The sequence below is a fragment of the Camellia sinensis genome, chromosome 9 (genome assembly GCF_055761805.1).
Source record: "Camellia sinensis isolate YWXY chromosome 9, ASM5576180v1, whole genome shotgun sequence".
NCBI classification, from domain to species: Eukaryota; Viridiplantae; Streptophyta; class Magnoliopsida; order Ericales; family Theaceae; genus Camellia; species Camellia sinensis.
In genome coordinates, this window is record NC_138969.1 from 910052 (window position 1) to 936562 (window position 26511).

General features: G+C 36.9%; 1 protein-coding gene across 1 annotated transcript; it reads left to right on the forward strand.

The window, feature by feature from the left end:
• The first annotated feature begins 3233 nt into the window (after positions 1-3233).
• Positions 3234-25873, forward strand: LOC114257421 (alpha-glucosidase). Its single transcript, XM_028197166.2, has 5 exons — positions 3234-3676; positions 20603-21291; positions 21964-22194; positions 23035-23681; positions 24801-25873. Exons 1-5 carry the CDS (start codon positions 3372-3374, stop codon positions 25701-25703), a joined length of 2775 nt encoding a protein of 924 aa, XP_028052967.2. The 5' UTR covers positions 3234-3371; the 3' UTR covers positions 25704-25873.
• Positions 25874-26511: the final 638 nt, after the last annotated feature.

Below are 26511 nucleotides of genomic sequence, written 5' to 3' on the forward strand. Positions count from 1 at the left end.
AGGACAGTGGAGGTTAGAAGAGAGAGAAAAGGAGATGAGTAGTGATTCAAAGTAGCAAGGGTATGTTTTGTGTAGATGGAATGACGAAAAGGCGGGAACTGTTCAAAAAATGCGAGGTACGAGGGCGGCGTGACAGCTGTCTTCAGCCAATAAGAGCTTGCCACGTGTCCATGAAATGAGAGGCGTTTCAGTTACTGTGATTGAAGAGACGTTTTGACCGGACAGGTACAGCCCGGTGTGAATTTAGCTCGGCTGGAAAGGCTAAAAGAGTTTTTTAGCTCAGCTGGAAAGGCTAAAAGGGTTTTTAACCTGGCTGGAAAGGCTAAATGGTTTTAGCTCGGTTGGAATTCTGAAATTTTTTAGCTCGGCTGGTGACAAGTAATCCCTATCATGCTTCGCAGATGGAATTAAGGGGCAATTGAGAGGATAATTTATATTTATAAATTGGGCCGAGCTGGGCAATGGGCCGTTATGGGCCACAATACGGAGGATAGAGTAAAAAGACCTTGAAAATTAGTCTGATCCCAGACGGCCTTAAAGTTAGTCCGGTCCCTGAAAGCCTATTGTTATCTCGGTCCAAAGTAAAGCTCTTGCCGCCAGACTAAGTAAAAAGGCTTGGTAATTAGTCTGGTCCTAAAAGAGCAACGGTTAGCTCGGTCACCAAACTAAAAGTTATACCGGTCATGGCGCAGTGGTATTAGATCGGTCGGAACCATGATAATAGTTAGCTCGGTCCAATCATACTGTGGTTTGTACAAGGGAAACCGGGATAAGAGCAGTGAATGGAAAAGCCGAGTTAAGGTTAGCTCGGTCTAGTCTGCGGCTTAGCATAGCCATGCTTACCTCGGTCATGTTGGACTCTGGTCATGGTAAAACCATCTCACTTGGTTTAAACAATGAGGGGGTGTTGAAGGATAAACATTATCTTTCAAGAGTGTGAATCTAAGGAGGACTCTACATAGAGGAGTAAGAGTCCTACTAGGATTATGCCACGCAAAACCTATAAAAGCTCACAACATCACTTATGGAGGGGTAACACACAATTTTGATTCTCGAATACACAGAGCTTTTTGTCTTTGTCTATTTTGCTGACTTAGGCATCGGAGAGGTATCCGACACACACCCGCCGGCTAGCTTACGTTTGTGTTTTCAGGGAGTAAAGCGACGACGTACGAAAAAGTACAGACTTGATTAATAAAATTATACGAGAAGATTTATTTCTTTCTCGTACAAATGCATTTTTACTCTCATTATTTGTTATGTAATAGAAGACAAGACACGAGTTTGAAGCGATGAAACACCCAATTTTCAAAGTTAAACAGTACTCTCCAAGTTTTCAAAGTCCTACATTTTCAACATGTAGGAGTAGGCATGGACTCACCCACCCGCTTGCCAATCCACCGATCTCAATTCTTTAAGGATTTGGGATTGATATTTAAATTCTTAAAATCGAACTGAAATGACTTGCATAGAATGTTCTTGAAACAGTGTTTTACTCTGCTCATTAATTGATATTTATTTTTTTAAATATCAACACAAAAATATTGATTGTGTTTCGGTGGTGCTATATGTATTAATTAATGTACTAATTAGTGTATCAACACTAATTATGACATTATTATTGACATCACTCATTAATTACATTACAAATCTCAAAAACCTCTTAAATTATGTTACATCATCAATTAGTACACTAGTTAGTATACTAATTGGTACATATAGCATTATTTATTGTGTTTAGTTTTAATTTTCTGAATTCAATTTTCTAGAAATTAATTTTTTGTTTTTCATTTTTTTTTTTTAGTGAATATTTTTAAAATTTTAAGTATTCTTTTTTTACTTTTTTAGATACATCTTATTTAAATGTATCTAAGAAGTAAAATATTTGTAAGAAAATATTTTAAAATTTTAATAAATACACAAGAATACGAAAATATATTGAATTTTCGTATTTTTTGTATTTTTTATATTTAGTGAATTTTTTAAATATTTTTTCACAAATATTATATTTTTTAAATGTATTTATATTAGGTGTATCTAAAAATTAAAAAAACTAATTAAAATATTTAAAAAAATTAGTAAAAACAAATAAACAGGAAAACAAACAATTTTAATTTTTAAAAAAATAAATTCTGAAAAGTGAAACTAAACAAACTGATTAAGATTAATGATTTCTCCAAATCCCCCCAAATGTGTTTCTCTTACCAATTAGAGTCATATTCAGAGAAATTTTGGGAAAATCTTTATACGAATGTAACATTACTTAAATATTAAATCTTATCATTTAAACCAATTACTATTAATTTAGAGCACATCTAGGGTTATTCTAGAAGCACTGACTAATTTCTCGCATTGGCCAGGTAAACCAGGTACTCCTTTTCAACAACTCTATTGATTAGGCAATTAAAGTTATTTAATATTATCATAATATCACATTTTTATACTTTTTAACTAATTATCATTTAATATATTTTTTTATATTTTTTAATTATCTAATACAATAATCTATCTACTTATCTTTTTTACGAATTACAATACTATAAAATATCACGTATTTATACTTCAAAATTACTTTGAAGCACTTGTCTTAGTATATTCCCATAAAAAAAACAAAAAATTAGAGACCAGTTTGTCTCTCAAATATATTAGATTGGTGTAGTTTACTATCCCTTGTTATTAATTGTTATTTTATGGCTCATAGATTATTTATGAGAAAATTTATATTAATTTGATAATTATAAATATGTAATTTTATTATATTGATTTTTTAAAAATATATAATAAATATAACTTTAAAAATATATTAATCATTTTTTAAAAATAAATATAACAAGTGATCTACCTATCAAAACTCATAAAATAAAATATAATAAAAAAAATTTTGAAATCATCGAAATAGAATCGTAATATGCCTAGAGAAGCCAAACTGAACTGGTGAAGTCTCTATAATAATTAATGTTACACAGCTTAATTTTATTTATTTTTTCAACAGTGATTTAGACTCCCTCAAACTTCAACTCCCACCACCCCCGATACACACGTGGCGGGTAGTGATTAAGATGAGAAAAAAAAGAAAAAGTGACCAATCAAAAAAGAAAAAGAATCAAAAGGGATGGAGAAAATGAGTCCCAATTTTTATTCTTATTTTTTTATGTTAAACACGTAAGTTGAAGGAGTGTCAAAGAGTCAAGAAATGTTTTTAAATAAAAATATAAAAACCAGAAATAAATAATGTATATATGTATATATATTGTTTGGCAAGTGGCTCTATATGTGGTGGTGGGGTGTGGACGTTGTCGTATATCTTAGCTTGGTAGGTGGGAAAAAGGCAAGTGGGGGTGTTTATGTGAGTTTCTTGTTGACCAAAAACAATGGAGAGAAGTAGAAGAAAAAAAAGTATGCATTATTCCCATTCTTGTCATAATCTGCTATTCCTAGCTGTTTTCATTGCTTCTTTGTTTGCTCCAACAACAGCCACAGCAATAATATCAAATGAATTCGAAGATAAACAACAAGAACCAGTTCCAGTTCCAAATCCAATTCCAGTTGGGTACGGTTACGTAATCAGATCGGCGACGGTCAGTCCCTCCGGGAAGTCTCTGACTGCTCATCTCCAACTCATCAAAAACTCCACTGTTTTCGGGCCTGACATTCAGAGTCTCACCCTCATTGCCAGGTAGTTTTCCAATTTTCCGTAAAATATTTGAGACCTTAAAAAAAATAACCACAATGATATGATAAAATAAAATATGTATTTATTTTTAATTTATTACACATTTAATAATGATTGGCTTTACTCCCATACCACATCTGTGGGTCTCTAACTCAACATATATGCTTCCCGGCTCTCTCTCTCTCTCTCTCACTCTCTCTCTGTAGTTAATCCTGTTATGTAGATGATTGTAATTGATACCATTCGTCCTGTTTGGTTATAAAAAATTGAGTTTACTTTTCAAAAAGTTGAATTTTTTATTTTTTTATATTTTTTATTTTTTGTTAATTTTTTAATATTTTATGTAATTTTTTTATTTTTTAAATAAACTTAAAAAATATAATATTTGTGAAAAAAGGTAAAAAAAATTCATCAAATACAAAACTATAAAATTTTAATATATTTTCGTATGTTGTTCTATTCAATAATTTTTGTATTAAGTTTTGTATAATTTTTTTACTTTTGAGTATATTAAGAATAAGTGAATTTAAAAATTAAAATATTTAAAAAAAATCATTAAAATAAAAAAAAAATTGTATTCAAAATTTAAAAAAATATTTTTGAAAATTAAAAACCAAGGTGACTAGTTCTAATTGTTAATAGTTCATCCATTTCTACCCTCTTTATTTTATTATTTTATGTGTTAATTTAATTGTCAAGTAAAATGCCCCACCTAGTAAAACCCAAGTTCGGATCCTCGGTCGCCCTTGTCTACAGCCCTTCCCTATAGCGCCCCAAAACGACGTCATTTTGGGACAACTTTTCAAGAAAAAAAAAAAAACAGAACAGAACTCAGAAAGGAGATGGGTGGGTTTGAGACGGCACCACCACCTCCCCACCATTGTCGCCGCTACCCTCCTCTCCTTCCTCTCCTCTCTCTCTCTCTCTCTCGTAATCTTGATCTCGCCACCATCTCGATCGGAAGAGGAAGAAGAAGAAGAAGAAGAAGAAGAAGAGGAAGATGAAGGAGGTGGGGTGGGTTTGAGTGCTGTGGTGGTCGAGAGAGAGACTTGAGAGAGAATTCAAGGTTTTGATTTTTTGGTGATGAACTTTGATTTTTCATCATATTTTTTAGCCCATGATTTGAGAGAGAGACTCTCTCTCTTAAAAGTTTTACTTTCTCTCTCTAGAAATACTCACTCAGATCGTCTCTGAATTACTCAGCAGCCTCCATACAATTGACTTGAGCTCTGAGGTACACCAAAAACTCACAAAATTATTTGAAATTATTTTCTTTTAATCAAATCGGTTTAATTCTGAATTCCCTATTTCTGAATTGGGTGAATCATGCTTGATTTGTTATTGTTGGCAGTTGTGATCTCTGTAGGTATATGTTTTTCAGAGATTTTGATTGGTTTCACTCTGTTTTGTACTTGAATTGATGTGAATTTGATGGGTTTTGAGTTTGATATTTGGGTTTTGATTGTTTAGACATGGGTTTTCTATATGTTTATTTGTTCTTTTGGTTTGTTATGTTGATGAAAACAATCAGAAATAAGAGATGTATATTTTTTTTTTCATAGCATCTGCTTATATAGTAGTGAATTGGGCACAATTCTACTGATTATTTGCTTGAGAGAGAGAGGGAGAGAGATAGAGAAAAGGAAGGAAAGGTGGGCTGCAGCAGCGAGGGCAGGGAGGTGGTGGTGCCGTAGGTGAAGGAGGCCGAAGGTCGCCGGCTACAGGGGTCGCGGTGGTGTGGGTTACCCAACGCTGCTCTCTTTCTTTCCCCTTTCTGAGTTTTGTTTTTTTTTTTTTTTTTTTCCTCCTTAAAAAGTTGCCCCAAAACGACGTCGTTTTGGGGCACTACAGGAAAGGGCTACAGACAAGGGCAACCGAGGATCCAAACTCAGAAAAACCCATTTAGTAGTCTCATTGAGGGGGAAAAAAATCAACGCATCCAATGGCTAAAACCGTATATTTTAAGCCCAAGATGAAAATAAAATAACAATAAATTATTTAGATACATTTATAACGAGTGATAATCTGTGTTATGCACGGAACTTTATAAATTAAAAAATATATATTATAATTATTTTGAAATAATTAAATATTTTACTTTGTAGTATATATAAAATTTATAAGTTAACTTTTATGTTTATAACTTTTTAAATTATTAGTTTAAAAAAATTAAAATATATATATATATATAAATCTATTTGGTGTAATTTTGATAATTTGTATTAAAAAAAGTTAAACCTGATTAAATGAGATTAATGAGTATGACATACCTCTTCTTGTTATGAAAATATACAAATTTAAAAATTATAATTAAGACAAATATACAATTTTATTATTAAATGTGAAGTGAAGTGATATTTAACAATAATTAATATAATATTTCTATTATTAATCCAATAATTTAAGTTAAATTTCTTTTGATTTCAATTTCAATTTCAATTTCATAACTATAAATACAATATGAATATAATACACATACGGATTTTTAGTCTTTAAGAATAAGAAGGTTTCAAAATATTTTTAAACTTTTATCATTTTCTTTTAATTTTTTTATTATCTAATTTGATTTTAAATTCGAATAAAAATTTTGATTTGATATGAATTACTTTAACTTTTTTATTTAATTTTTATCAATCTTTAAAAGAACTTTCATTCTTATTCCCAATTTTTTTCTTTTCACCAATTTTGATGGAAAAAACATAATTTTCAACGTTTCATCTTTTTAAATTTTTATCAAATTATAATTTGATAAAAAAAAATTAAGGGTTGAAGATTCTCTTAATTGAAATTATAGTGAAATAATATGTTAAAATAATCAAAGTTTGAGTAAGTGATTGGTTGAAATGTATAATTTAATTAATTCTCTTCTCATATTTGTATAAAAATTGACACTTATGACTACATCATTATAAGTCAGATTATGAAAAAAAATTTGAGGTGTCAAGCATTTTCCATTAGTAAATATCCTACATATTAAAAAAAGAAAAAAAAAATGTGTAGTTTTTGGATATGTGTTTATCAATTTTGTTTTATGGACATAAACAATTGATGTTTCAATTCAAAAAATTAAAAAGTAAAAAAAAAAAAAATTGGATTTTTTAGAGATAAAAGAAGTCATCTAACTCTTCTATATACTATCTAATATGGATTATTTAATCACATAAAAAAATAGAAAATGTAATGAGATATTATTCCTATATATTATTCTATTATATACAACTATAGCTATAACAAATTAACTATAATATATATGAAAAGTTATATTAAGATTTCATTTTTAATTAATTGAATTATAATTAACAAACTAACAAATAGCAGTAATGGTGTAATGGAATAGAAAAAGGATAAAAATAAAGAAGTTATACAAAAATCTAATGTTATAGTAAAAACTTGAATTCTCAATAAATTTTCACATTTTCTATAAAATAAAATAACAATAAAAAATAAAAAAAAAATTGATACCCATTTTTTTTTACTTCAATTTTATGGTCTTCATTGAAAAAAACAAAATCCGATCAAAATCTTTGGCACAGAACAAATATAGATACTTCGATTACAATCATAATCACCAATAATTCTTCTCCATCATGCAAACCTGTAAATAAACACATAAACCTCACTAAAATTGAAACCAAAACAAAACCAACAGTAGAGAAAGAGAGTCATACAGGGAAAAAAATAAAATTAAAAAACAAATAAATTTATAGAGTAGGAGAATGTTACCTCCAACAATTTTGACCTCGTCTAACCCAATCCGTTAGCTCCTCCACTAATTCCCACGAAGTCTTGGAGTTGGGATAACTAATCATACTATTCTTTAAATAAAACTTGAAAATTGATTAATTTGTCACATTAAGTGATTTAAAATTTTAATAAAATAGATAATTATATTATTAATCATAATTCAAATTTAAATATTGTCATATTTTTTTGAGATCCATATCTAAATTCTTATCTTTTTATTTTTGTGTGGTGCATATTTTTTTTCAATTTATTTAAGATGGAGTTGTGGGTTTTTATTTTTTTTAAATTTAATTTATCTGTGATTTCTATTTGTTTTTAATTAATATTATTTAGGTAAGTTGTGATGCGAGTTAAATATGTGATAGATATGTGAGTTTTATTGATTTAAAATATGATAATGGGAGATATTTTCAAATCAGATTTGTTTAAATAGATTTTATAGATTTTTAAATTTTAAAATTGGATATTGAGAGGTAAAAGAAATATTTTAACTCAATAAATAAAAATCAAATTTATTAATTTTATTTGTTTGTATGTTTGATTTTAATTTTTTTTTTTTTTTTTTTTTGTTATGTTATAATATAAAATATAAGATATAGATAGATACCTATAACTTTCATAAAAAATATTATCTGATTTTTTGGAAGAGAGAAAAGGAATGCAAATTTTTATTTTTTTTTTTTTGAAAATGGGAAAGAGAGATTATGATGGAGAGATTATGAAACATTTTTGTTATCTTTCCATTTGAAGTCTATAAATTAATAAATAATTATTATTTCTAAAATAATTAAATAAATAAATCAGCCAATAAATTTTTTTAATCTATTTTATAAATTGAAAAATTAGTAATTTTAGAACGAGAGATTGGAATTCTTAAGAGATTTCTCATTAGAAATCTCTTTTTTTCTTATATAATATATAGATATAGATATTGACGTGGTTAGGCCCATAAAAGCCATAGCCCACTACGAGCAACCCAACCCCATCACTTAGAGCCCAATACACAACCCAATTGATGAGGTCCAGAACAGCTGGAAACCAACATGACATGAAGGACCAATAATACCCAGGCACGCGACAGGCAAAGAGCAAGCCACATCAGCAGACAAAGATCTGCAAAGTTATTGCCACTGCACATCGCCGTTAATGCAGCCCCTCACAGCATTTATTACGACAATACCTCTTCGTCGGAACAGCACACCCTCACCCTGAACAAGGTAAGCTACAGCATAGACTTTTGGCCAAGGTGACAGGTCGGAAGGGACAACGAAATGATGACCAAAGGATATAAGCAGACGTTGAAGACAAGAAGAAGGTTAAGCTTTCTATCTCTAATTCATATCTCTACATTCCACTTCTCCCTCTCTCTAACTTGCTTGTCGGAGGGTTCGCTAGGGGACACCCCGTTCCCCGTTGAACTCTTGTGCAGGTTCTCAGGTTGGCTTGACCACTCGTATATTGGCTCGAGAAGCATGGATCAGTCCGACCCGTTCTATCAGGAACCCGTTGTATCATAACTGTATCATCAGTTTGCACCGTCTGTGGGAAGTCGCTTTGCTCCGCGCGCCAGTTGTGCTCATTGTCGCCAGGGACCCTGTTCCAATAACCTTTTCCTGCTACCCATCAACGTGTATGGTCACGACTAGATCCACGCTTCTCGAGCCAATATCCGAGTGGTCAAGCCCACCTGAGAACCTGCACAAGAGTTCAATGGGGAACGGGGTGTCCCCCAGCGAACCCTCCAACGAGCAAGTTAGAGAGAGGGAGAAGTGGAATGTAGAGATATGAATTAGAGATAGAAAGTTTAACCTTCTTCTTGTCTTTAACGTCTGTTATGTCCTTTAGTCATCATTTCGTTGTCCCTTCCAACCTGTCACCTTGGCCAAAAGTCTATACTGTAGCTTACCTTGTTCAGGGTGAGAGCGTGCTGTTCCGACGGAGAGGTATTGTCATAATAAATGCTGTAAAGCGCTGCATTAATGGCGATGTGCAGTGGCAATAACTTTGCAGATCTTTGTCTGCTGATGTGGCTTGCCCTTTGCCTGCCGCGTGCCTGGGTATTATTGGTCCTTCGTGTCATGTTGGTTTCCAGCTGTTCTGGACCTCATTAATTGGGTTGTGTATTGGGCTCTAAGTGATGGGCTTGGGTTGTTCGTAGTGGGCTATGGCCTTTATGGGCCTAACCACGTCAGTAGAGAAGTCCGACCGTTGGAAGCTCTCAATAACTTCTGCTTCAGTCCTGTCCCCAGCGGTCGTTCCTGACGGGCAAGTTAGAGAGAGGGAGAAGTGGAATGTAGAGATATGAATTAGAGATAGAAAGCTTAACCTTCTTCTTGTCTTCAACGTCTGCTTATATCCTTTGGTCATCATTTCGTTGTCCCTTCCGACCTGTCACATTGGCCAAAAGTCTATGCTGTAACTTACCTTGTTCAGGGTGAGGGTGTGCTGTTCCGACGAAGAGGTATTGTCGTAATAAATGCTATGAGGGGCTAAATTAATGGCGATGTGCAGTGGCAATAACTTTGCAAATCTTTGTCTGCTGATGTGGCTTGCCCTTTGCTTGCTACGTGCCTAGGTATTATTGGTCCTTCGTGTCATATTGGTTTCCAGCTGTTCTGGACCTAATTAATTGGGTTGTGTATTGGGCTCTAAGTGATGGGCTTGGGTTGTTCATAGTGGGCTATGGCCTTTATGGGCCTAACCACGTCAGTAGTCCCTCAGCAGGAGTCCGAGCGGTAGTACGGTAAGCCCAGAGTACATTCGGTAATTTCTCAGCCCAAAGTCCTTTAGCAACTTCTAACTTAGTTTTGATGATCTTTAGAAGAGAACGGTTGGTGAACTCGACTTGGCCATTGGCTTGGGGATGACCTGGGGAGGAGAAACAGGGTTGGATCTGGAGGTCTGCACAGAACTTCCTGTACTTGGCGTTGTCGAATTGTTTGCCGTTGTCGGAGACGATGGCTTGAGGGATGCCAAACCTGCATATGATCGACTGCCAGATGAATTTGGTTGTGTTCCGTTCGGTAATGGTGGCAAGGGGTTCTGCCTCTACCCACTTGGTGAAGTAATCAATGGCGACAATCGCGAACTTGGTCTGGCCTCGGCCGGTGGGAAGTGGACCAACTAAGTCGATTCCACACTTGGCGAACGGATAAGGACTGCAAAGTGTGATCAACTCTGTGGGAGGAGCATGGGAGATGTTGGCGAAGCGTTGACATTTATCACATTTGAGTACGAAGTCGGTCGCATCTTGGTTGAGGGTGTGCGAAATATTTTGTGGGCTAGGGACCGGCCTCCTGAATGATTACCGCAGATACCTTCATAGATTTCTCGCATCACATAGGTTGCTTGAGCTAGACTGAGGCATCGCAGATACGAGCGTGAAAAACCACGTTTGTACAAGACACCACTGACGATGATGTAATTGGACGACCGAGCCTTAACTTTGGCGACTTGCTGTTAGTCATCTGGAAGTTCCCCCGTTGTCAAAAATAGAAAGATGTCCGACGCCCAAGGGATGGGCTCATTCTGGAGGAACTGTACTTCTTGCTGATCGGGAGAAATGGCAGGGTAGGCTAGGTACTCAAGACGGACACCATGATTGAGGTCGGACTGGTCTGCAGAAGCCAACTAAGCCATCTCGTCTGCCTTTAAGTTTTCCGCCCGAGGAATGTGTTGGATGTGAAAAGTATTGAAGAGGCGAACAAGGAGAAGGGCAATATCCCTGTAAGCCCGCACTGTGTTCTCCTTTGCATCGAATTCCCCCGTAATTTATCCGACAATGAGCTGGGAGTCGCTGAACACCCGAATGTGGGCTGACACCAATGTCCCTGGCTAGACGGAGCCCTGCTATCAATGCCTCATATTCGGCCTCATTGTTACTGGCATCGAACAAGAAATGAAGAGCACATTTGAAATAACCACCCTCAGGGGCGGTGAGGATGAGGCCAGCCCCGCTGCCTTCTCTGCGGGATGATCCGTCGACGTTGAGAGTCCAAGAATGAAGGTCCTCTGGCTCGGTAGGGGTTGGTGGGGATGGAGTGGCCATGGTTGGGGTAGGATTTGTAAACTCCAGGATGAAATCGGCGACAGGGTTGGATCTGGAGGTCTGTGCAGAACTTCCTGTACTTGGCGTTGTCGAATTGTTTGCCGTTGTCGGAGACGATGGCTTGAGGGATGCCAAACCTGCATACGATTGACTGCCAAATGAATTTGTCTGTGTTCCGTTCGGTAATGATGGCAAGGGGTCCTGCCTCTACCCACTTGGTGAAGTAATCAATGGTGACAATCGCAAACTTGGTCTGGCCTCAGCCGGAGAGAAGTGGACCAACTAAGTCGATCCCCCATTTGGCGAACGGATAAGGACTGCAAAGTGTGATCATCCCATTGGAAGTCGGTCTGCCTACCCCAAGGGTTTTACACCCGAACCCAGAACTGGCTGAAGAGCTCCGTCGGGCTGACCTTGACCTAATCGAAGAGCTCAGAGAAACCACTGCTGTCAGACTGGCCTCCTACCAACAGAAAATGAGAACACACTACAATCGCAGAGTCCGACCAAGGGAGTTCACTGTAGGGGACCTTGTGTTACGCGAAGCAACCCTCGCCACCAAGAATCCGACTGAGGGCAAGCTAGCAGCCAAATGGGAAGGACCTTACGTTGTTAAAGCCAGACCTCGCCCAGGCACTTACCGACTTCAGGACATGGAAGGTCGAGACCTCCCCCATCCTTGGAATGCTGAGCATTTGAAGCGCTATTTTCAATAAAACTTGTATTTTTGTATTGCCCAATTGATGTATGTTCTTTCTGATAATCTGCACACCCGAATGTTCTCATTTTCTCCGCATATGGTGTAAATTTATGATCCAATGGGCTATACTTTAATGACAACAAGCTTATATCTCAAATATCTGCATGATCTTTCAAATAACACTTTGATTGCAGCCTCAGCCTGACTGAGCATCAAAGCCTCGGCCAGACCGAGCATACAAAGCCTCAGCCAGACTGAGCATCAAAGCCTCGGCCAGACCGAGCATGCAACGCCTCAGCCAGACTGAGCATAAAAGCCTCAGCCAGACTGTGCATGCAAAGCCTCAGCCAGACTGAGCATCAAAGCCTCTGCCAGACCGAGCATGCAACGCCTCAGCCAGATTGAGCATAAAAGCCTCGGCCAGACCGAGCATGAAAAGTCTCAGCCAGACTGAGCATAAAAGCTTCGGCCAGACCGAGCATGCAAAGCCTCAGCCAGACTGAGCATGATGAGCCTCGTCCAGACCGAGTGTGCAAAGCCTCAGCCAGACTGAGCATAAAAGCTTCGGCCAGACCAAGCATGCAAAGCCTCAGCCAGACTAAGCATGACGAGCCTCGGCCAGACCGAGTGTGCAAAGCCTCAGCCAGACTGAGCATAAAAGCCTCGGCCAGACCGAGCATGCAAAGCCTCAGCAAGACTGAGCATGACGAGCCTCGGCCAGACCGAGTGTGCAAAGCCTCAGCAAGACTGAGCATGACGAGCCTCTGCCAAACCGAGTGTGCAAAGCCTCAGCCAAACCGAGCATAAAAGCCTCGGCCAGACCGAGCATGCAAATCCTCAGCAAGACTGAGCATGACGAGCCTCGGCCAGACCGAACGTGCAAAGCCTCAGCAAGACTGAGCATGACGAGCCTCGGCCAGACCAAGCGTGCAAAGCCTCGGCCAGACTGAGCATAAAAGCCTCGGCCAGACCGAGCATGCAAAGCCTCAGCAAGACTGAGCATGACGAGCCTCGGCCAGACCGAGCATGCAACGCCTCAGCCATACTGAGCATAAAAGCCTCGGCCAGACCGAGCATGCAAAGCCTCAGCCGGACTACGCGCGACAAACCTTCGCCAGACCGAGCATGACAAGCCCAGCCAACTTGAGTTACTTCAGGTCTCAGCCAAACTGAGCATGAAGAGCTCAGCCAGACTGGACTACTCAAAGCTCCTGAATTACTTGAAGAATCAGTTAACCGAAACCGTGCGCGCGCTCGGTCAAGGTCATTCATGCAAACGTCACGCTTGTGGCATTAGTAGCCACACTTGGTCAAAATCCCAGGTCCATGTTGTTACAACACTCTTTACTTAGTCAAATTCCTTAGTCAAATTCCAAACTACCTTTTTATTTACCAACACTTTTACAACATGATTTACAACTCCATTTTGTGGGTAATTTGGCACTTTACATCTTTGACGCTTTTACAAGTCTCCTTTACAAGTCAGATTGTTTTCTCACTCATCAACTTTTGCAAGTCACCCTCATCCACTTCAGACTCACCAAAATAAAGACAACAGTGTGGCAAACACAAATTTATAATTTTATTACATTTTCAACCTCACTCTGCGTGGAGTTTTCATTACAAGTTCAACTTTACTTTGCATTGAGTTTTTCTTAACTTTACTCTGCATTCAGTTCTTCTTACATTTCAACCTTGGCTTTGCGCTGAGTTTCCCTTACATAAGCCTTTTACAAGTCGTCATTCTCATTCATTTCAGATGCACAAGCAAAAATAATGGACTGAAAACACAACTCAAATTTTATTTATTCATAAAACTTGTACATACGTTCTTTACAGCAATCTAAAAAAAAAAAAAAACAACAACAACAACAACAAACAAAAACTTGTACAACTCACACCTATAATCACTCTTCCTCACTTGAAACGAGGTCTTCTTCTTCAACGCCCTCATCTAGGGGGGTCTGGGCCACATCATCTTCATCAATCCGTACACCACTCAGGTCCAAGTCTGGGAACAGTTCTGCTGCCTTTCGCTTGAACATCTTCCAGCCACTGTCCCAGAACTCAGCCATTTCGTGTTTGTAGAAGTCCGACCGTTAGAAGCTCTCAATAACTTCTGTTTCAGTCCTGCCCCCAGCGGTCGTTCCTGATGGGCCCGCCCCCTCAGACACCTCCCTTGCCAAGTTGCTAGCGACCGCGGCATCGACCGCCATCTGAAATTCAGCAGACCCCTTGAATTGCTCCACTGCTGCGACATACAGATCAGGGTATGCCGCCCTTTCAGAGGCGGCCTTGGTTTTTTCATCATCCAGCTCCTTCTGCAACCTTGCCTTCTCCTTCATTGCCCTAGCACGCTCGTCCTCCAGCTCCTTCTGTAGCCCAGCAATGTTCATGTCTGCTTCATCATTCTCTTTGATCTGCTGAGCGCGCAGTTCTTCATTGTTGATCATCACCTCTTCAAACCGCTCGGTGGCGACTGTGCAGGCATTTTGGGCATCCCCCAGCTTCTTTTGCTCGCCAGCCAGCTGGAACTCAAGCGACACTACCTTGCGGCGTTCGTCCTCTAGCTCCAACCTGACCGCCAACAGCTCAGCATGGGCACTGTCGGCAACATTGCCCTGCACGATCACCAATACTTCCATCTTTTTTGCCTTCTCAACCTCCTGCCAACCCCTGGCACACGCGCTTCGCGCAGCCTTCTTCCAGCTTGCACTCTCTTTCTTGAAACTTGCAAGCTGGGCCTTAGCCTCTTCCAATTTGACCTTCGCAGCCGCTGCCTTTCTCAGCAGAGCCCCTGCTAGAGTGGTTGCCTCCATTTGAGTAGAGCACAACCTCCTTAGCAGCTCAGCCTCATTGAACCTAGCTGCAGAGCGCACAGCTCCTTCGTCCACCAGCCCCAAAAAAAGATCTGCAGCCGTCCTGGCTGGGCCTCCTTCTCCCTCCAATCGCCCAGAAACTGTTGGAGCATGGTAGATGGCATACTTTGGCCTCACCCTCCCTCCTTGGAGCGCAGGACCCCTTGGGGCTGTTTCCCTCCCCTTGTCTCGGCAGCCTCAGTCCTCCCTTCAATGCCTCCTCGTAAAGGGAAAACTCCCCCGGTCGGGCGTCGGACGGCCTCTCCGTTGACGTCGGCAACAGTAGCTCTATTTCGGCAGGAATCTGGTATTTTTCACGCATACCCTCCAATTCTGCCGCAGTCACCGTTGATTTGTCAGCCTTCGTATGCCAGTAATCTGGTTCCGCCTGGCTGATTGGCTTCGGAACCACTATCATGGTGGAAGAATGAGATCGTACCGCCGGCTCCCCTACCCTCCCCGCTTGCCTCTCCACCCTGTACTGCTCCGCCAACTCCACCGCGTCGTCATCCCCAAGTGGATCAACCCTGGCAGTTCCAGTTTCTTCTTGGGCCATTTCTATGGTGTGTCTACGAATAATTTCAAATTCAGGCGCAAGAAAGTTCAAAAAGTGCTGCAAGGGTGTATCGTTGGCAACGAAGGAGTTTACACTTGGAATGTTTTAATTTTTTGCAAAAAGGTAGGTAAAACGAATAACACCAAAGGCCCAAGGCTTGCCCGTATTCCAAGGATCACAACTAATTCTCGCCAGTTTGCATCTTTTCAAACGTCCGCCCAAACTGTCTTTTCAACACCCATTATGACCTATCGTTTCATTTCTGGCCCAACGCTTAACCTCTCCCACCGCGAGATGCTGCCACGTGTTCGACCACGATTCACTGCCCCATCCCCTTACCCTGTCTTTTCCACTTCAAGTCACCACATGACACGCCGCTTCTTGAGGCCCGCGCCCCCCCCACAGTCGGCCACCCTTTACGGTCGGCCCTCCTCATGGTCGACCCCTCCACTCGGCCATCCTTTACGGTCGTCCCTCTTCATGATCGGCCCCTCCACTCGGCCACCCTACACGGTCGCTCCTCCTCACGGTTGATCCATCCCCTTGGTCATCCCTATCGGTCGGCCTCCATCCTGCCGATCTCTAACAACCCTCATCTTCTTCATTTGTATTCCTTTCGTTTGACTAAAGCTGCACTCGGGAATGGGAGACTACTGACGTGGTTAGGCCCATAAAGGCCATAGCCCACTACGAATAACCCAAGCCTATCACTTAGAGCCCAATACACAACCCAATTGATGAGGTCCAGAACAATTGGAAACCAACATGACACGAAGGACCAGTAATACCCAGGCACGCGGCAGGCAAAGGGCAAGCCACATCAGCAGACAAAGATCTGCAAAGTTGTTGCCACTGCACATCGCCATTAATACAGTCCCTCACAGTATTTATTACGACAATACCTCTCCGTCGGAACAACACGCCCTCACCCTGAACAAGGTAAGCTACAGTATAGACTTTTGGCCAAGGTGACAGATCGGAAGGGACAACGAAATGATGACCAAAGGATATAAGCAGACGTTGAAGACAAGAAGAAGGTTAAGCTTTCTATCTCTAATTCACATCTCTACATTCCACTTCTCCCTCTCTCTAACTTGCTCGTCAGAGGGTTCACTGGGGGACACCCCGTTCCCCTTTGAACTCTTGTGCAGGTTCTCAGGTGGGCTTGACCACTCGGACATTGGCTCGAGAAGCGTGGATTAGTCCGACCAGTTCTACCAGGAACCCGTTGTATCATAACTGTATCATCAGATATATATATATTTATATTTGTTTTAGATATTTTTTTAATATACAAACTATTTTTTTTAGATTTTTTATAAAAAAATAATTTAACAATTCCATCACTAATCATAGTGTACGAGAGAAGTTGAAAATGATGTTGCAGTAACTATGAGAAAAATCAAAAAGACTTGTGAGTTGAAAGAAGTCAATAAATGTTGAGGTTATTTTTTTTTAAATTAAAAAATTAAGAATAAAATATTAGAACTACTACAAAATTTATGGATTAAAAATCTCATTTTCTTTATATAATATTTTGTACTATATTACAAACAACCATTAAGCTACCAATTTGCAGCTTACGGGTAATGAATTGGCTGGAAGGCTCGCGGCCAAGCCAATGCTCAGGCTTGTCTAACTCAATGGGTTTTTTTTTTTTTTTTCACCCAATTTAAGCTAGCAATATAATATATAAAATGTAGATAGATATTTATAATTTTTATAAAAAATATTATCTGATTTTTTTAGGGAGAGGGAATGAATGTAAGTTTTAATATTTTCTTTTAAAAATTAATGAGAGAGATTAGGATGGAGAGATTATAAAGTATTTTTATTATTTTTCCATTTGAAATCTATAAATTAAGGGATAATTATTATTTCTAAAATAATAAAATAGGTATGGGAGAAGTTGAAAAGGGTGTGTATGGGAGAATTCAAAAAGGCTTAGGAGAAGTCAATAAGTGCTAAGTTTTTTTTTTTTAAATCAAAAAATTAGAAAATTAAGATTGAGATAATGGAGCTCCCATAAGGCTTGTGGGTTAAAAACTCCATTTTCCTTATATAATACTAGCATATCATCCGTGCTATGCACGGATTGTGTTTACAATTATTTATATATGTGAATTGTGATTTTTAAATGTTTTTTTTTTTTAAATGTCTTCTTTTTTTCCTTTTTTTATATTATATTAAAGTTTAATATTTTGATAATAATCATATGTGTTGGACTTTTCAACAAATTAAATGTCTTTTTTTTATTATATTATATTAAAGTTTAATATTTTGATAATAATCATATTTGTTGGACTTATCAAGAAATTTTTTTTATGCTTGTTCTCAATGCATTAGAGTGTTATTATGAGGGATAATAGTCATATGTGTTGGGACTTTTCAAGGAATTCATATGTGTTAAATTTCAAAAAAAAAAATTATGCTTGTTCTTAATGCATTAAAGTGTTATTATGATGGTAAGACTTGGGAGTTGGGAGAAGTTAATAAATGCTAAGTTTTTTTTTTTTTTTAAATCAAAAAATCAAAAAATTTAGATTGAGAGATTGGAGTTCCCACAAGACTTGGGATTAAAAACCCCATTTTGCTTAATATATAGTAAGTATAGATATAGATTAGATTTTTTTTATTGATAAATTTCATTTAAAGTATTCTAACTCAATAAATCCACTAAGAAAAATTATAACTCAATTAGTCTCATATATTTATACTTTTATTCCATGAGATCATTTTTTCATGATTTATATTGTTTGTTGGACTATTATACCCTTATATCTATTGTTGATATGTATTATATAGAAAAAGGATATACACATTTTCTTTTTGTTGCTATCTTTATTTTGGTAGTTACCATTATTCACGTTTTTCTTTTTGATCGGTTTCATTCACATTTGTGATATTGTTTCATTGTGTTAGAGTTTCAAAACTCTCTATTTGATAGGATTTAGAAACTCTAGTTTACACATGGTGGTGAAATAATATTATGCTCATCCATTATTGTGGTGAAATTTTGTGTTCCTCTATTGTCACTTCGTGTTCGAAATTCTGTGTTCGTCCATTGTTACTTTGTGTTTGAAACTTTATGTTTCCCCATTATTGTAAGTCGAAACTTTGTTTATGTCCAGTCAATTTTGTTACAAACATATTCTTCAAATGTGGGTTTGGTTTGATTTAGATTGGTGGAATGATGAAATTTCATAGATTGTTAATGATAGTGATAATGATAAAGATAATGATGAAGATGAGAATGTGGATGTGATGTGAGTAACATTTTTTTTTGTTTTTAAAGTGATTAAGTTTTTTTTGGATTTCCAATTCTATTGCTGCTATTATTTTTATTTTTTTGTCAATCAATATGAATATTCACATTTCACATTGTTTGAAAGTTTGAGAAATAAATATTGAAATATAAATATGGACATAATTATATATTTTACAAGATGTGAATGTTCACATATTATTAGTTATTTGTTACTATATTTGTTGTTTGAACAATCATTTTTTGTTGTTATTAAACAATTGAAGTAGTCTTCTTTTTTCTTTTTTTTTTAATTTTATTTCATGTTGCGATGTGAAGTTAATTATAAATTGTGAACATTCACATTATATTTTGGTATGAGTTTTTTTGCAAGTTAGTTGTATTTTGTTATTTTTTTACTATACTTGTTGGTTGAACAATCATTTTTGTTATTATTGAACAATCGAAATAGTTGATTTTCACTTTTTTTCAATTTTATTTTATATTTTCACGTTGCAATGTGGATGTTCACATTGGTATGAGTTTATTTTAAAAAAAAAAAAACTAGTTGTATAGTAATTGTAAATTGTGAACATTCATCACATTGTGTTATGGTATAAGTTTTATTTTTTCAAAAATTAATTGTATATTTGTTATTTTTGTTACCATACTTGTCAGTTGAACAATCATTTTTATTATCATTAAATAATTAAAATAGTCGATATTCATTTTTTTTTCAATTTTATTTTATATTTTCACGTTACAGTGTAAATGTTTACATTGGTATGAGTTATTTTTTTAAAAGTTAGTTGTATGTTAATTATAAATTGTGAACATTCATTTTGTATTTTAGTATGGATTTTTTTTTTGCAATGGTTAGTTATGTATTTGTTATTTGTTGTAAACATTCACATTGTACTTTAATATGTGTTTTGCTTTTTCAAAAGTTAATTGTATGTTTATTGTTCACTATGAACATTCACATTGTATTTTGATTTTCATTTAGATTAGTTGTTATGTTATTTTTAAAATTTTCAAATTATAAAAAGATTCAAAATTCATAATTTGAGATTTTCTCTATGGAATGCGGGAGAGATTTTCTCCTTAGAATAAGGAATAAATTTTCTCCATAGAATAAATGAAAGATTTTCTCTTTAAAATGAGGGAGAGATTTTCTCTATAAAATGATGGACTATTGTTATGTATAGTTTCAAAATAAAAACATGTTTAGAAAATTAGAAATGATGATTTGGTCATATTACATTAAATAAGACTTAATAGAATAGTCAAAAAAAATATGAGTTAGATGGAATAAAATACTTAGAAAGAGAATTTATTAAAAATTAACCCTTAATAATTTTAATAAAATATTTGTCAAAAATTTTAAAAAAATATTAAATATATAAATATATATAAATATTTAGTGAATTATATTTAAAAAAAATTAAGTGACCTTGAATTAGATGTATTAAAATTTGAAGTATTTAGTTTTAAGGCCCCTAATATCAGGATGTTAAAAAATAAAGAACATGTAATATTTTTATAGTAATTAAGATCTCTTAATATTTTCATAGAGAAATTTTTAATTATTGATAAAAAAAAATTCAGATTTTAACTATAGTAATAAAAAATATATATATTGAATCTCCCTGCTACGTAAAGTTGAAAAGGAATTTTTCACCTAGTTTCTCATTATTAAAAAAAAAAAAAAGAAAATAGTAATAAAATTAAACAAGAAACAAAAAACTAAAAACTAAAAAAAAAAAATCATGTGTGCAGCTTGGAGACAAACGATCGTCTGAGGATTCGAATTACAGACGCAAAGCAGCAGAGATGGGAGATCCCCCAGCAAATCCTCCCCCGCAGCAGCAGCAGCAGCAGCTCCGATCAGTGCTTCTCCTCCCAGACAGAATACCAGCAGCATTGCATCTGGCAGCCCAGCTCAGACCTCATTTTCACTCTCCACAACACCACTCCCTTCGGATTCACCATCTCCCGCCTCTCCTCCGGCGACATCCTCTTCGACACCTCGCCGGATGCCTCCGATTCCAGCACATTTCTCATCTTTAAGGATCAGTACCTGCAACTCTCATCTTCTCTCCCTTCCCACCGCTCCTCCCTCTACGGCCTCGGAGAGCACACCAAGAAGTCCTTCAAGCTCCTTCGCAACCAGACTCTGACCCTGTGGAACGCCGACATACCCAGCGCCAATCTCGACCTCAATCTGTATGGTTCCCACCCCTTGTACATGGAGGTCAGGTCCCCCGCGGGGACCACACACGGTGTGTTGTTGCTCAACAGCAATGGCATGGACATTGTGTACAATGAAGGTGGTGATAGGATCACTTATAAGGTGATTGGTGGCATTCTTGACTTGTATTTCTTCGCCGGACCCACCCCTGAGATGGTCATCCAACAATACACCCTCCTCATTGGCCGCCCTGCCCCTATGCCATACTGGTCCTTCGGTACGGTACCTACAATTCTAATTCCTTGTTTGTAGTCGTATTATTTATTTCTTTCTCTTTTTCTTTTTCTTTTTCTTTTTCTTTTTCTATCTTCTTTTTTAGGCCATCTCCAAGACTAAAATTTTTACTTCAAAACTTGAGAAAAAAATTCATTTGACATTAAAACCACATACCTTGAAACGACATAATTTTTCTTCGACTTTAAACACAAGTGGTTGAATTACCGCAATAAAACTATTGCAGATAAGAGGCTATGAAGGAGACCTTTGCATTTTGCAAGCCAACACTACTAGTATTTTAAACGATGAGTAAAAAGTTCAATGATTCCCTTAGAAGCCTGTAATGTAACACTTTATGCAAAAAGGTGTGAAGGAGAGGAGAGAGACCCTCCACATTTTGCAGGCCAATCACCACTCTTTAGAACCTCTCCACAATAGACAATTTAAATTTTGTCTCATTGGCTGATTGATTACGATTACGATTACGAAGCAAGACTTAATTTACCTTTTTTCTTTATCCATTCCATGTGTTTTGGTTGCATATTTAAGCCCTCTCATCATGCATATATTATCTTTTTTTCCGAGCCATATATATTGGTTCCTTATTTACATGATTACTAGTATAGTAGTAGCATGAGATGAATTCTCCATTCTTCATATTTTGTCTTTTTAGGATTTCACCAGTGCCGCTATGGTTATAGAGACGTTTATGATCTCGAGGATGTGGTTGCTAACTATGCAAAAGCTAGAATCCCTCTAGAAGTTATGTGGACTGATATTGATTACATGGATGGCTACAAGGATTTCACACTCGATCCCACTAATTTTCCCCTGGAAGAGATGCGGAAATTCGTCAATGCACTTCACCGGAATGGTCAGAAATATGTCGTCATTTTGGATCCTGGTGAGTTGTATTGTATGTAACCAACACAGATTGTTCCTTCTCTGCTGAAATTATTTCTAATGTGGATTTATCTGCTAGTAGAGGTGAGCATCGTGTCATATTGGTGGTGTTCATGTCATGTCATCTTTAGTTCGTGTCTCTTAAGTCCCTTAAAATTAAAATTATATTGAATCTGGATTTTTGCACTAGCTTTGCTCTCAAGTTAAATGTGCTGGGCTAGTTACACTGGCGCCACGCTATAGCTCTTTATTGACGACAGTAAGAGCATCTTCAAAAGGATAGCTAAACATCCATCATAGCTAAAGTAGCCAACCAAACACTCCAAAAATGCCTTCAACAAACTAGACAAAACACTTGATGCTACAGTTCCTCGCCTCATCCATTGAGGTGACGTAGTCTAGAGCCACTTAAAATTTTTATTCTTAAACCATGAACTCATTTGCTGAGATTTTTGTTGGTTTGTTTTGTTTCTTTAGTTTGCCAGTAGTTTTTTTTTTTTTTTTTTTTTTTTGGTTGAATATTTGTCACTAGTTTTGGTGGTGTTGGCAGTAACTAACATTACTGAGGGTTTCATTATTTGTATCTATAGGTCACAAACTGAAATTGGGGGTTTCATTTGAATGGTAGGTATCCAGCAGAACAAAAACACATCCAGTAGAACAGAAATAGAGTTGTATTTGAAAAAAGTATGAAATAAATAATATTTAAAAAGATAGCTAAAATAGAGAGTTCTGGTGGAGTGTGCATTGAAAAAGTGTCTAGCTGAAATAGAAAATTGGGATTTTGAATAGCTATTTTGACTAATAATGCTGGAGTTGCCCTAATGTCGCCTTTGTACAGGTATCAGTGTGAATATGACATATGGAACATACATAAGAGGGATGAAAGCCAACATCTTCATAAAACGCGACGGTACCCCTTACCTGGGAGTTGTTTGGCCTGGGCCAGTCTACTTCCCTGATTTTGTAAATCCTGCTGGAGCAATCTTCTGGGCCGAGGAAATCAAAATTTTCCGAGATCTCCTTCCCATCGACGGCCTGTGGCTCGACATGAATGAGATCTCCAATTTCATCTCATCCTCTCCCACCCCATTTTCCACCCTTGACAATCCTCCATATCAGATTAACAATGCTGGTAACCGACGCCCCATCAATGAGAAAACTGTTCCGGCAACGTCGATACACTTCGGTAACATCACAGAGTACAATATTCATAACCTTTATGGATTGTTGGAGTCTAAAGCTACTAATGCAGCTTTGGTTGGAGTGACCGGTAAACGACCATTTATCCTCAGTAGGTCGACATTTGTGGGCTCTGGCAAGTACACGGCACATTGGACTGGAGACAATGCTGCCACATGGGAGGATTTGGCATATTCAATTCCAGGCATACTGAGCTTTGGGCTCTATGGAATTCCTATGGTTGGAGCTGATATTTGTGGTTTTTCTGGAAATACAACTGAAGAACTCTGCCGCCGATGGATTCAGGTAAAACTTCATGGTTTTTTTTTTCTTCTTTTTTTTTTTTTTTATGGAACATAAAAATAGATTATCCCACCTACTGTACATGGTAGTAAAAATTGAAATCTTATGCGTGATCACTAGAAGGGGACCGGATTGAGGATCGTGAAATTCTACTTTCTATAAAAATACCGGCCTAAAGATTCTAGTTGTAATCCTACCTATGATCCTACGTACAATCCTATGACAATCCTACTTGTGTTTCTGCTATAATACTGATTTTACAATGATTTGAATCATTTTGGCAATTTAAGATCCTAAGGATTGCAATTTTGATAACCATGCTCTACGGTATTTGGAATGGAGTTTTACATTGCTAAATTTATAAGACTGTCTTCGGGATTTCAGAAAAGTTTCAGACATTTTACGAGAATTGATAACAACCTTTTTCCTCTCTCTTTTTATACACTGGAACAACTATAGGTTCATTTTTTGTCTAGAGCTGTCCAAAAGAAAATGGAACACTTCTTTCCTTATGCATCTCCACTCTTGCTCAAATCTTGACTCAAAATTAAATTTGAGTGAAAAACCACTGAAATCCCTTCCAAAATTCTGTACTTAAAATAATACCAAATTGAGATTTATTCAAATCAAGAGATACCCATTACCTTTGCTTAAATTTCTATCCATTCACAACTTGACATGTAGGTGCTTTTACCCAAAGTTTTCATTTTTCTTCTTTAGTCCAACTCCTAGCATCCACTCAAAACTTGACAATTATTAACTTTACACAAATTTGAGTAAATGAAGCTTTTTACTCAAGCTTCTACTCAAATTTGAGTAAAAGTACGAGAGTTGGAGATGGCCTTAGGTTTGACCAAATGGGAACTAAAAAACATCATAATGTCTGGTTGTGTTCTTGTTTTTTGTTTTGTTTTCATTTTCATGTTTCCGAAAACAAAAGTTAGTTGTTTTTTTGAAAATGTATCCAAAAATAACTTTCGGAAACAATTTTCAATCAAATTTAAACTGCACAACGAAAACAGAAAACAGAAAACGAAGTGCACAACCAAAAGCCAATGCCTTCTAGCTCTTATTTCTTAAACTGAACATCTAGTTACTCTCAAATCTCTGCTTATAATGTAGCTAGGGGCCTTTTATCCCTTTGCAAGAGACCACTCAGACAAGTTCACAATCCGTCAAGAGCTCTATCTCTGGGACTCAGTCGCTGCAACAGCCAGGAAGGTGCTCGGACTTCGTTACAGACTACTACCTTACTTCTACACGTTGAGTTATGAAGCACACACAAAAGGAACCCCCATCGCTCGTCCCCTCTTCTTCTCATTCCCTCAAGACATCTCAACTTATGACATCGACTCACAGTACCTCATTGGTAAAGGTGTAATGGTGTCCCCTGTTCTCAAGTCGGGAGCAGTCACCGTTGACGCGTACTTTCCAGCTGGAAACTGGTTTGACCTATTCAACTACTCGAACTCAGTAAGCGTGGATCGGGGAAAGCATGTCATCCTTGATGCGCCACCTGATCATATAAACGTGTATGTGCACGAAGGGAATGTGTTGGCGATGCAGGGAGAAGGAATGACTACTGATGCAGCAAGGAAAACACCATTTGAGATATTGGTGGTGGTTAACAGTGGTGGAAACAGTACCGGGGAAGTGTTTTTGGATGAGGGAGATGACGTGGAAATGGGTGGAGGGTTGGGAGGGAGGTGGAGTTCAGTGAAATTTCACGGTGGTGTCGTGGGGAATAAAGTGATGGTTGGATCAGAGGTTGTGAATGGAGGATTTGCTGTGAGTCAAAAATGGATCATAGAGAAAGTGACTATTCTGGGATTGAAATTGAATGGAAGGGCTAATAAGTTGAAGAAGGGGGGTTATGAGTTGATTATTACCAAGGGAGGAGCAAAACTACATGGAAACTCAAGAGTGCATTTGTCTGGTAATGGAACATTTGTTATTGTGGAGATCTTAGGACTGTCACTACTCATTGGGGAAGAGTTCAAAATAGAGTTGACACTCAGCAAGTAATTAATGGTAGTATTCAAAAAAGAATGAAAAAATTATTAGTGCACAATATCTGATCACAGAACTGGATCAGATTCTATGTTCGTAAAAGAACTGAAAAATAAATAAATAAATGCAACCAAGACTATCAATAAAATTACAAAGCTGCAGTTATAACTTGCTTCACTGTTTTATACTGAGCTGATCCAGAAATGATGCTAAGAAAGTTGGGTCTTCCATTGGTGTTGTTAATGTCATTATTATTAATTTTCCATTTCTAGTTCTCAATTTTTTGTTATGGTTTTGGTGTTTTTTGTTTATGGAAATTTTGGAGATGATAACAAGAAAGTTTGAAACCAAAACCATTCTTGAATCGTTTTTATTTTCTTCTGATTATCACAGTAAAAATCATTGCAGATAGGTTCATGGCAGAAAATATTGATTCATTTTTAGGATATTTTTTAAAAAGACTAAGCAACGGTTTTAATGTGATCGGATTAAGACTTAATGTAGTGGGGGTTAAAATCACATACAATTTTGATTAAGATTTGTTACTATTGGGAGCAATTTAAAATCACATGCAATCATAACCTTCTGCATTATAACTAAACTTTTGACGTGTTATTTAGCAGACACGAGTAAACATTGTGAGTTTGGAACAAGTCAAAAGCATTCAGAAACTTGTCCAGTGATGACTGCATTAATTAACAAAGGCAAACCTATTGCTAGCCCAATAATTATGGGAGGGGTGAAAAGTGTAACCGTATTTTGTGCCCTTGTCTATTTCTATTTAAAGTTAAAATGAAATTTAAAAGAAAGTATTTGAGTGTGT

Excerpts from the sequence above, each read along its gene's own strand:
- LOC114257421 (XM_028197166.2), top strand. The coding sequence starts at position 3,372 with ATGGAGAGAAGTAGAAGAAAAAAAAGTATGCATTATTCCCATTCTTGT. Across the intron at positions 22,195-23,034 it reads TGTCGTCATTTTGGATCCTG|GTATCAGTGTGAATATGACA; the intron begins GTGAGTTGTATT and ends GCCTTTGTACAG. Across the intron at positions 23,682-24,800 it reads TCTGCCGCCGATGGATTCAG|CTAGGGGCCTTTTATCCCTT; the intron begins GTAAAACTTCAT and ends CTTATAATGTAG.